Source organism: Melopsittacus undulatus, chromosome 1, assembly GCF_012275295.1.
Source record: "Melopsittacus undulatus isolate bMelUnd1 chromosome 1, bMelUnd1.mat.Z, whole genome shotgun sequence".
NCBI lineage: Eukaryota > Metazoa > Chordata > Aves > Psittaciformes > Psittaculidae > Melopsittacus > Melopsittacus undulatus.
In genome coordinates, this window is record NC_047527.1 from 14,456,531 (window position 1) to 14,469,150 (window position 12,620).

Below are 12,620 nucleotides of genomic sequence, written 5' to 3' on the forward strand. Positions count from 1 at the left end.
TGCACCGGCGGGGGGCGGTGGCAGCGGACCGGGCCGGGGGAGACCAGGCCGGGTGGGAAGACGAAGAAAGGCCCCCAAGGACCAGGCCAGGCCTCACAGTATTGGAGCACAGGCGGTGCGTGGTGCACCGGTACCACTGCCTCCACAGGGGACACCCACCACCAGTAACGAGCCCCCTCCCGTCCCGGTAGCGGCGACCGCACCGGCGGCGCCCCCCTCCCGCCGCGTTATGAATGGGTGCAGCGGAAGCCCCGCCCCCCCGGACGTGACGCCCCGCCAATGGGGGCGCGGGGCTGCGTGGCTGGATGAGGTCAGCGCGGCGGTGCCGGGGTGGGGGCGGTGCGCGGGGGGCCGGGTGAGGCGGGGGTCGCGGCCCGCGGGCGGGCAGAGCGGGGCAGGGCCGGGCGGGCAGCGCGGGGCTCGGAGGGGCAGGCGGTGGCTGCGGCCCGGGGGAGGCGGGGAAGGGAGGAGGGGCAAGGAGGAGGAGAGGGGGGAGGGTCCTCGCCGCCGCCGCTCCGTCCCGGGGGCCATTCAGCGGGAGCGCGGCGAGCAGCGAGCGGCGCCGGGGCCGGGCGGGGGGAGCCGGGCGATGCAGGGCTTCGTCAGGCTGCGGCGGGGCGGCCGCGGGCTGTGAGCCGGCGGGGCCGCGCTGGGCCGAGCCGGGCCGGGCCGGGCTGGGCTGGGCTGGCGGCGCGGGGAGGGGAGGGGCGGGCGGGAGCGTGGCGAAGGAGAGGGCAGGCAGCGGCGGGAAGGCGGGAGCGGGGCTGCCCCGGTGCCCGCCCCGCGCGGGGGGCCGGCCCCTGAGTGCATGCGGGGCGCCCCGCCGGGCCGCCGCCGGGCCGCCGCCGCCCGCCGCCCCTGAGAGACCGGCGGGGACAAACTTGCGGCGGTCGCCCACATGCGCGGCCCCGGCCGGCGGCTTGGGGAACGGCGCCGAGCGGAGGTGGGCGAAGAGAGTTTGAAGCGCTCGCCGGCGGGAAGATGGCGGAGCGGAGCTGAGAGCGGCGCCCGGCGAGCTCGGGGCGCCCCCGCCTTCCTCCGCAGCCCCCCGGACCCCCGCCGGACACATGCAGGCCAAAAAACGCTACCTGACGCTGCTGTCCGCCGGCACCTGTCTCGTCCTGCTGGTCTACCTGGGAGGCGTGTGGCTGCAGGCGGCACGGCGACCGCCGCCCGGTAGCCGGCATGGCCCGCGCCCCGGCGCCGAGCGGCCCTGGCCCCGCTTCCCCGACGCCCTGCGGCCCTTCGCACCGGCCGAGCGGCCGGGCCCCGAGGGCGGCGGCGGGCGCGTCTCCCCTCGGCAGCGGCGGGACGCCAGCGCCGGCCTCTACCGCGGGCGCCGCTGCCGCATGGAGTCCTGCTTCGACTTCGCCCAGTGCCGGAAAAACGGCTTCAAGGTCTACGTGTACCCGCAGCAGAAGGGGGAGAAGATCGCCGAGAGCTACCAGAACGTCCTGGCCGCCATCGAGGGCTCCCGCTTCTACACCTCCGACCCCGGCCAGGCCTGCCTCTTCGTCCTCAGCCTGGACACGCTGGACCGGGACCAGCTCTCCCCCCAGTACGTGCACAACCTGCGCTCCAAGGTGCAGAGTCTCCACCTGTGGAACAACGGCAGAAACCACCTGATTTTTAATTTATATTCCGGCACCTGGCCCGACTACACCGAGGATGTGGGGTTTGACATCGGCCAGGCCATGCTGGCCAAAGCCAGCATCAGTACTGAAAACTTCAGACCCAACTTTGACGTTTCTATCCCGCTCTTTTCTAAGGATCATCCTAGGACAGGAGGGGAGAAGGGATTTTTGCGGTTTAACACCATCCCTCCTCTCAGGAAGTACATGTTGGTATTCAAGGGGAAAAGGTACCTGACGGGGATAGGGTCAGACACCAGGAATGCCTTATATCATGTCCATAACGGTGAGGATGTTGTCCTCTTGACCACCTGCAAGCATGGCAAAGACTGGCAAAAGCACAAGGATTCGCGCTGTGATCGAGACAACGCCGAGTATGAAAAGTAAGTGAGCGGTGCCCCTTCTCCGTGCGACCGTGCCTGGCCCTGCAGGCAGCCCCGGCTGCCTGGCAGATGTGTGCCGGCACGCTGATAGCGGCCAGAGGAAAGCCTCGGTTTCTTCCTTTGGGTGGGTCGGGGCTGGCTCGGTGCTGCCTTGGCCGGGGAGGTGGCAGGGAGGTGTTGAAGGGCAGCGCCGCGTCCCACAGCCCAGGCGTTGCTTGCCCGGGTACTGATGACCTGCATCTGTAGCCCTGGCCAGTGACAGAGGTGCTGCCGGAGGATGCTCTGGCATTTGGTGCTGCCCTTCATACCCCCAGTGCCTCTTGGGGTGGGTGCCCTGTGCCTTCACTGCTCCAAGACAAAGTTTGTATGAGTCCTCAGCCGTTTTCAGTGTGTGTGTGTGAGCCTGGCTTTCTGGTGGCTTAGCTGCTAAGAGTGACTGCTGGATGCTCTCTTCAAGACACACTACCTGGTGTCTGGCCGGTGTCTCTGTATCTCCACAGTGACTTGCTTTGCTGTCTTTTTCCTCTCGGTTCAAACCAGCACAGCATCAGTAAAGAAAGGAGGAAAAAGAAAAGCTGTGTTCGAGTCATGTGTCTGAGTTTCTGATACTTAAATGTGAGAGGACACACTGGCAGTGCAGCACAGTGTGTTTTCTGTGGCTTCTTGGTTTCTTGGTTGAGGCTTCCCCTCATTTTTATTTTCATTTGTTGGCAATGGCACTGTGTAGCCAAATTTCGTGCTGCCCTTGTCTTCCAGTCTGCTTTTCAGGTTTGTATATATAGCTGCTGGGAAAATCGCTTCCTGGGAATTACCTCCAGGACTGCGCTGCTGACTAAGCCGTTTGCAACTGATTAGTTCATTTAAATGCCGACCACCACTACATTTGCTGCAGAGTAGGTGTCTGTAGATGAAGTTTCTCGCATGAGAATGTTTCCGTGTAGCTGGAATTAGGCACTGAATCAAACCAGACCAGCCGTACGGCGCTGAGTAGTGTGCGGTGGAGCTGCACCAAGAGCTGCCAACGGCTGGAAGGGTTTGCGATGCACAGAGGAGCGTAGGTGGAAAAATACTCCTGGAGAGCAGCCGGGAAGAAACTATGGTGGCATTAATGCTGATCAGAATTTCCAGCTGGCTGCCTGTTTCTCCATCGAAACTGTCCCCGGGGGGGTTGGGAGAGACTGGGAAGGTCAGCATCACAGCCCTGGGAACGCTGCATGTGCCTGGGTGAGCTCTGCTCACCCGCCAGTGAGGGTGTAAATCTGCTGCAGAGGGGGAGGAAACAGCAGTGCAAATACCTGGTGGGCTTTTAGTCCCATTCACTCTCGGAAAACTGATGGGCGAGTGGTGAAATGATGTCCATGTGGAAAAGATACAGTGGCAGTGCTGAGTGATTACTAGAGATACTAAGCTAAGCTCATGTTGTGCATGACCTGAGAGCCCCTTTGGTTTGTGATCTCCTTTAGGGAATATTTTTTTGAGGGGGGAGGAGAGAAGGCGACCTGATAATTGCAGCCTTGCAGGCTGTGCTGGCTTTTGGCATGAATCTCAGCAACTGGAGCTAATTTACAGATAGGAAAAGTCCTGGTCATTTGCTGCATTCTACAGCTGTTGAGTTGTCATAAAACCAAACATACCTGCCTGTGGTTTGACGTGAGTAGGGCCATATTCAGGGGTTTTTTTTATAGCTATGCATTTGGTCTAATAAAAGATAGACCTCTCCCTGTAAGTTCTGCCCCTTCAAAAGTGCCTTTGTCACTTATTTTGCAGTGAAGGGTGTATATAACAACCCTCTGGGGATATGGAAGCATGAACCCAACTGGTACAGGTGCTACTCATACAAAACCCATACGTGCCGCTGTGATGCGGCTGTATTTGGGGTGGTGTATGGGAGCTTCAGCATTCGTTGCAGTGCTGCTGTTAAAGACAGGAAGTAAAAAAAGGTGATTACAAGATTACTTCAAGAGTTGAGGCAGGTTGAACCTGTGGTCAGACCAGTGAGGTGGATGGGCTTGCTCTGGTGAAGAACTGCAAGTGTTGAAGCTCTTTAACCCGGCATCCTGCCTGGATGAGCGCACCTGCCAGAGCGTGCTGCTGCCCCTTCCTTCGCACTCCTGCTCTGGTGCCGACTCACAGCAAAGTATGCCATCTGCTGATCTCCCAGCTCGGTGTTCTCTGTCTCTCCCGTGCGAACAGGGACCACGCCTGGTGCTCCACTCCCTTCATAAAATTGAACGACGAGGTCACATCCCCAGGGTAGGGTAACAGCAGTCAGCTGGGTAAAACACTTCTGTGCTGATGTGTAAACCAGGTGTGAAAGCTGTAGGAGGGACTCTGCTATTCACCCCACCTAAAGCAGCATCCGACCCTGAGTGAGGCTGTAGTGCTTAGGAAAGAAATGTCTCTAAAAACAGATAGGCCTTGAAAACTGCATGCAGAGCTGCTCTCTTGAGGCTTTTGGTGCTTGGATTTAATAATGCATCCTCAAGGTTTTAATCAAAAAGAAGAAAAACGTGTTCTCCAGGATACGTACATTTGTGTATCCATATAGAGTTGGGAAAGTCATGTACTGCGCTCTTGTGTGCCCCTTCTCCTATCCTCTGGTGTGATGCTTGCACTCCTTCACCTCACACTGAGGACAGGAGCATGGGTGCCCTGACTGTGGAGAGCTGGCCCCCCTGATACCAGTCCTTGCCAGGGTGAAATATGAGTGATCAGCTCTAGGTAGAGGCCTTGCCAAGCCAGGTGAATGGGGTGACCAGATTTTAAACCGTGGTAATCTCCTGTCAGCAGGGTGTAGTGTTAGTTGCGTTACACTTGGTGCCAGTGCACATTACAAGTTACTTGTGGTGGGGTTTCATCTAAGGCACAGCATTTGTTGTTGGGTTCGAGCAAGGTCCACCTGACTGCAGGATGTGTTGTTTCCTCTCTAGGGGATTGAACAAGCCAAGCAAGGTGACTTCTTGACCTGTGGAAAAATGTGTGCAGTGTCTTATTTCAATTGGGGGTAGGAGGGATGAGCATGTGCATATTTAACTCTGTCTCCCTGAATTATATTGGAAGATCCATCTGTATGTTCCAGCTAATTAGTTTGCACCCCAGTTATGCATCTCAGCAGATAAAGCTGATACAGACTAAAATGAATTGCATTAAGATTAGACTACTAGCAAACAGGATATAAAAGAAAACAGAAAACCTCTGCTTTCTTTATGAACTGGGCTTTCTGAATTACTCTGCAGTAGGATTTCAGCATCAGGCTTTCTGTGTCATGAAGGGTTAAGTGAATGAACAGTGCTGCTGCTGAAGTCTGAAGACAGCCTCTTAAATATTTAATGACAGTCTAAATATATACATGTGTACAATGTGTTTTAAACAAAGGCAGAATTCATGTACAGGCTTAACTGGTTCCAAATAATTACTTTTTGGAAGGTAATATAAACAACTATGGATAGGGAAAGAAATGGAGGAATGCAGTGTTCTAGTAAAGCCAGATGCAGAAGAGAGATTTGCACTGAAATGGGGATTTTTCTAGGAAAGTAAATAATGTCTGTGATGTATCTCCTGATCTGCAACAACTGTGCCCTTGGAAGATGGGGAGAGTAGCAGTGATAGTATCCAAAAACATACGGTCTCATCAAAAGCTTGTTCAAGGAGGCTTTTTCCTCATATGTGTGCAGGATAGCTGAAGTTGGTGAAATAAAGGGGGAAAAACAAATAATGGTCAGGGTTGAAGAAAATAGGATGGAGAAGCGGAAGTGAGCAAAAAGATGTATTTTTTTGAGAAATGTGAATTTACAGTGGAGGACAACTAGTGTAGCAAGGGTGTTCTTTATACACTTGTTCTTCGACTAGTCTGCTCAAAAAGCCTGAGTGATCAAGGCTAAGCTGAGAAAGGCAGGGAGAACACTCAGGACCTTACAAGGTGGGACTAGGTCTGCAAGAGGAGGTTGGAGGCATGTGGTTGAGGAGGAGCCTGCGGAAGGAGGTGTGCACAGAGCTACCTGGGGCTGCTGGTTGCTGGCAGAAGCAGCATCACTGCGTGCCTATGCCTGTGAGCCATCTCTGCAGGCACACAGTAGCACTGAGCAGTGTTGTAGATGTACTTTCACAGGTGAAAATATCCAGCTGAACATTTTCATTGATCCCTGGTAGCCGGTAGGTTTACCTGGTGTGTGCTGTACTGGTGGAACATGTCTCAATCACGTCTGAACCTCATAGCCATGAAAATGCTGTCTTGAGCAAAGGTTACTGTCATGCAATAAGCACGGAGGGGGAAGAGCAACAACTTTTAGTTTCGCTTCCTTCCCACCAGCAATAAAATACACATGTAAAAAAAGAAGTGGTAGGAGCAGACACTCGGGATGACTTTGCCACTCACGAGACTGGCATGAAAATGTGGAGTAAGGCTTAGGCACGCCCGTCCAACGTGATGAGAATCTGGAGGCTGCATACGCGTGTATGTGCATGTTGTGAGCAAAGGTGAAATTCTTGTATTTTCAACATACAAATTCTTGTATTTTCAGCATACACCACTCAGTGTTTTGGATTGAAATACAAATACAAATGCCAGACTTAATCTCTGACTGGATTGTCTTCAGGATTATTTAAAAGCCCTTACAGGTCAGCTTCTTTACAGCTGTTTAGGATGGGGCTGAGAAATCACCCAGGTTCAGGGTGGCTGTTGTCCAGGACACCTGAACTGAGATGGGAGCCATCATCTTGTGTATCACCAGCCTGCTTTGGGAGCTTGGATGAAGCTCAAGAACAACTGAGAGAGCTTGGGCATTTTCCCAGAGTATCTTGGCTCCTGCAGAGACCTGTCCCCACCAGGCTGCTTTTTTATTTTAATATAGATTTTCAAGAAACTGGAAATCTGCCTGTTTTACAATGTGTTTATTTCAAAATGCAGTAAGCAGGTAAATAACAAAGCTTTACTGTACATCTGAGAAACTGGGGTTTGCTCCATTGTGTTCCTCTTCCTGCTCTCTGTATTGTGAAGTGTCCCTGTGTGCCTGTTGGTGCTGATTTAAGGTGAGCAGTGCCCTGGTGGGGTAGGAGCTTCCACCTGGGAGACTCGGGGCTAATACCATGGTGGGAGCTGGGAGCATGGTCTGCCAGGAGCATCCCTGAGCTCACCAGTGATGCAGTCCTCAGCCTGGCTGTTAGCACCATGCTCTTCCTTTTTGGAAAAGGGATGGAAGAGGGTGGACGCACCTACATGAATGTGTTTCCTTCTGCCACTGGTGCCGAGTGCTGCAGTGTGTGTGGCCGGGTGTGTAGGGTCAGGCACTGGCAGAGGAGCCCACCCTGCCCGCGGGCCTTAAACCAGGCGCCCTCCTAACCTCAAGTAATTATGTTTTCTTGTGGGGCAAGTTATTATTATAATTGCTTGCCCCAGGCTTTTCTATGTCTTTCTGTGCAACATCTCATCTTAGTATTACAGTATTACAGTAGATGGCTGATCTGGTCCAGGTCAGGTATCTTCTGTATGCAGAAATGTAGGTGGACACTTCTTTCACAGCCGGGGGAGGGGGCTCTGCTTTTGTGTTTATTGCCTAGGAAAATTGCTCTAGGATAAGTTCTTGATAAATAATTATTACTGAAGGGCTGCTTGGTGCTAGGACAGCACTCACACCCAAAAATGATCCAAGTTATCATTTTAAGCAGAATTAATCCTGAAACAGGTAGTTTGAAGGGTTTGTGGAACCCACATCGGAACTGGGCTAAAAGTAATTCTTCCAGCTGCCTGTTAGGGCAAGATGGAGTCCTGCTGTGCCCCAGTGAGGTGCCCTCAGCAGGAAGGTGCTGCAGAGCATCCCACTGTGTTCCCATCTTCTTGCCCACCCTGACCAGGTGATTTCCAAGGCAAATCCCAAGTTGTGAAGGACTTCCTGTACCAGCAAAGGTGAGCTTCACCGAAACTGCTCTTAAGGGAGAGGGGTGACTCAATTTGGGGTTCTCCTGGGGGCTGTGTGCTACTGCTTGCTGTTCCCTTATGCATCCAGCTGTGGACCTCTTTGCAGCTCTGAAGCCGTGTATCTCCTCAGGTGGATGGGATTGAAGAATGGTTGTTTCAGCTCAAGAGAAACCCCAAACCCTAGCAAAATTGCTGCTGGTTTGGCTCTGCTGGAAATAATCCTCTTGCCCCACATACAGCCCTGGTAAAGCCCACTGGAAAGTAAAGTGGCAGCCGCTTGTGGGAGAGGGAGGTAAATGAAACTGGTCGGCACGAAGCACTTATTTACTCAACAGATGTGAGTCAAGAGAATGTGCAGTAATCTGATGATTTCTGGAGTATTATCTATGATTGTTTTCCCTTTCTCTCCGAAGGGCTTCTTTCAGAAAAGCTGCAGAGTTTTGTGGTCTCGGATAAACAGCATGTTTTGCTAACCAGGGAAAAATAGTCAGGAGGTACATAGATAACTGTGTGGCCTTGAAGGGAGTTAAGTGCTGTGTTCCATGCTGCTAAGGGTGACTGACATCTCAAGGACTTGTCTATATCTAGATGATGATGCAGGATATATAGTCCTGCTCCATGTCATATGGAGATTAGTTCAGCATGTAGGAATGTGTGTGAGTGTAACTTCAGGTTATATTTAAGGTTTGCAGCTCTCCACATTGCCAAGTATTTTGGGATGTATAGATTTCAAAACCTTATGGTTTACACTGAGTAGTAGATTTGTTCCTTCTCTTTTGTTCATTCAACTGTGTTACATAAGGTTTTGTGTTCCTCTTTTTAATCCAAATTTCAGGAGGAAACAGGCCACATCATCACTGTCTTACTCTTAATTTAGGAGTCTCCTTAGTGAACTGGAGGGAACATCAGTGCTATGTAATGCTGATACAACTCATCCATGCATCTCCATAGCAGCTGGGGCAATTAAAGATCCAGGCCAGAGGATGGTGGGAATCACTATTTCTTCCACTTATGGAGCAAATTATAATTTATAGCAGTTGACACCCATGCAGTAGAAGAAAATGAAGAGTGTGGTTAAAGCAGTCCTTGTCCTGGTGTTGCAGCATGGGTGCCACAGGCCTGGGAGGTGATTTGGAATCAGAGGTGGGGCATCGGCATCTTGCGGTGCTGCGGGAGAAACTACTTCGAGGCATGAATTCCGAATAAGAGTAAAGGAGAGGAGATTGGTCTCACACGAGAAGAGGGAAGTAATGCTTTAAGAAATAAAGGCTCTGTCTCAGCAAAATGTTGTGCCTAACTGCTTTGCTGTGAAAGAACTGGTGTGAGTGCTGCCAGGCTGATGGCGTTCCAAATGCAATCTGACTTCCTAAAATGTTACCGTTTCTTCAAATAGAAGAAGAAAACCCGTAACTTTAAGCCAGTCATGAGGGTTAAGCCTCAATAATAAGAGAAAGAAGATGCCATTTTCTGGAAGTATCCTGTGGGGCTTTTTACCCCCTTGTCTCTCCCACCCCGCCTCTGAGATTTAACCTGGGCTGTTCAGGTGACATAGTGCTATCTGCATGACAAGGATGCAGAGGGAGGGTTGTGCGGGTGTTCTTTGAAAGGTGGTGGAGTTGGAATATTTATCTTGTTTCATTCAGGCTCCTATTTCATATTGCAGCAAGACACATTTCTGTGTGCTCCTGCAGTCCTGGGGTGAAGTGTGGTACAGGCACGGCTGTCCCAGGCCTTCTGCTGCCTGTAGCCCACATGAACTCAGGACTGCAGTCTGATGGCCAGGATTGACACTGGCCACCGTGGTTACGTTTCCATAGGCCTTTAAAATGGGGAAGAGTGCTTTGATTTCCCTAAGCATTTTTTGGGTTCCTTTAGTGCTTTATAATGTTTTATTAGAGAAATTGCTATGTAAAACTTGTATTTTATTTGTTAATGCTTTCTGTGTCTCTTCCTCTGGAAGCGTCAGTGAGTATAGGTCCAAATTGTGGCTGTTAGAAGCTGATAGTGTCAGAAGCAGCATAAAGTAGCTCTTCTATGGGTGTTTGGGGAGGGGGGATCTCCACAAAAGCTTTCTGGGGGGTTGACACTTGGCCTAGGTCAGGATATGGTCACAAGTGTTGTATGAACCTTTTAACTCTGCTTGCTTCACTCACATGCTACCAAAAGCCACCACTTTCCCAGGCACTGAAGCACTGCTGGTTCTGATCACTCTTTCGAGGGCTCTCACAATGCAGTTATCAGATTGAGCAAAGCTCTTCTGCCTTAAGTTGACTTTTCCCCCATGATAGTTTCTAGTCCAGAAGTACATGCAAACAAAATAATTCCTGGCTTCCTAAGTGATTTTCCCATTCGCTCACTTTTTTCCTTCTAATATACTCTTTGTGTTTGTGAATGAAACAGAAATAGGGCTAATTTAGTTGATTGGCTGCAAAACAAAAGTATTCAATGCTAAGAATGGGAAATGAGAAGGCCTTTCTGAAATGTTACTTCTTTGCATAATTGTAATAGAGTATAATTATACAGTTGGGTGCTTAGCAGTGGATTTGCTGTAAACACGGTCGTGGGAAATGTCTTGTTGCTCACTTGTGTCGGTTCGAGTCCCAGCACGGTCCCTTCGATGGCTGTACCAGCAGCATCTCTAACGGCATTTTCTCTTAAGGCAGGATGGTGTGTTACAGAAAATGCTCTCTCTGGTTCCCCTCACAGCTCCTCCCACAAAATTACCGCTGGTCGATACGGCTGTGTCAGACTGTTGACACAAATCAATACGATCAATCATTCTTCAGCTCCTAAACAAAATTGAGAGCAGGATGCCGACGGGCTGCGCGCAGCAGTGCTGGCAGCGATGCCTAAATGGGAAATACATACTGTAGAGCTTGCAAAGTGCACATGGGGGACCCTGTCCTGTTAATAATTAGTTCTCTGAGGCTGTAAAAAGGAGCATGGTATAAATCATTTCCTACAACTACAGTATGAGTTATGACCCCTGCAGCCATCAGGCTGATGGAGAACATTACCTGCCCAGTGGCAGTGCTGGTAAGGGGTGAGCATGGCAGAGTTTGGTCTGGAATCCTGATTTTCTGCATTCTCCTAGAGGATCTTGACTTCTGATAACTGCAGACGTTTTCTTGCAGTACCGGAATTCTTGGTACAATCGGGTAGTTCAGTGTGTAACTGCCAGAAAGCCCATCAGAATCATAGGTGCTGTAGTCTGCAAGAATAAAATCAGAGGCTGCTTCTGAGAACCAGAGCCCTTATCTGAAGGGAAGGCCAAATCTTTGTTCATAACGGCAGAATCTGTATCTCTGGAGGCTTGTTTGGGTGTGTCTGCTCATAGCCTCAGCTGCTTCAGGAAGATAAACACATAAATGTTTCATCTCCTCCATTCCTCACCAACTATTCTGTTGGGTGCTAGCAGATTTCTCTTTCAATTAAATATAATTTCTCTTATCCTAATGGGAAATGTAATTATAGGATTTATTTTTTAATACTGTGATTTCAGAACCGCTTTGTAAGGAGGAGTAACATTTCCCGCTTCAAGGCTGTCTAAAAATGGGGAAACAAAATAAATAGAGAAAACCCACAAAGTACACTTTGCTAAAAGTAATAAATCTTAGACAAGAAGCCAAAAAAAGAAAGCATCTGATAAGCTGGAGCCACAGTAAAGTTGAAAATTAATGATCAGTAAGTTGGTGCTGCAAGAGAATGAATGCATTATGGATTTGAGGAGACACCGATAGCTTATTAAGTGTCAGTAAATTTTAGTGTAAGCAGTAGAAAACCCTGATCAGAAAACATAATGTGGTGCAAGCTGCAGTTGGAAGATCCAGCTCCCACGGAGGATGTGGGAACCATGTGTATGGCTGAAATGTAAAAAAGTGCTTTGCTGGATTAGGGGCTGAAATTGCAGGCTAAACTCCTTTAGTGTATGATCAGAGGGATTTAAACGTTTCAATAGGGCATGACTGTAGTCTCAGGGAGGGATTTATTGTACTGTAAAACCTTTCCATGAGAAGGTGTGCATGACTGTTTAAAATAATTTAAAACAAATACCATTCCTTCATCCTCCCACCCCCTCTCACTCTTTTTTTCCCCTAAACCAGAAAGCTAAGGCTACTACTTGAATTGAAATGGAATAATATATCAAGTGAGTGATCACATCAGGCATGGACACTTAGCAAATCACAGTGAGATAACTGTGAATAACTCTCTAGTTTCAACAATTTGCATGGCCATTAACAATTGATGGGTTTCCCTTAGAACCGCATTATCTGTGGCAGCGGGATCTATTCCCGAGCACTGCTCCTGCATACTGAGTGCCAGTGGAATTCTTAAAAGTGAGGGTAATAAAAGATTCTGATAGCAGCAAGGTGAGGGGAGCAGGTAGCGATTGCAGGGTGGCGTTTTTTGATTATATATTTAAGATTATCATGCATTTTTGTAACTGCTCTTCCCCCCTTCTCTGCCTATTCCTTTAGCTACAGCTCTGTGAGTTTTAATTCAAGCTGGTGTTAGGTTTCCCTTCACTGCTTGGCATCATCTCAGGCTCGATGGTTGGTCTGGCATGTGGATCAGTCTAAGCAAGATTTTAAAATGCATTTTGTTTTAGTTTTGGATTGGACATGTGTCTTAAGGAGCTGTAGTGCATATTCAACAAAAGGTAGAACCAGTGCTAAACGTAGCAGTCCTCGA

The 12,620-nt window shown here is 50.1% G+C and overlaps 1 protein-coding gene across 1 annotated transcript in view; it reads left to right on the forward strand.

The window, feature by feature from the left end:
* Nucleotides 1-828: 828 nt before the first annotated feature.
* EXT1 (exostosin glycosyltransferase 1) overlaps nucleotides 829-12,620 on the forward strand; it is a 177,637-nt gene continuing 165,845 nt past the window's right edge. Inside the window, exon 1 of the mRNA XM_031050573.2 lies at nucleotides 829-2,014. Within this exon, the coding sequence (XP_030906433.2) occupies nucleotides 1,068-2,014 (947 nt within the window). The 5' untranslated portion in view covers nucleotides 829-1,067. The remainder of the gene's footprint in view (nucleotides 2,015-12,620) is intronic.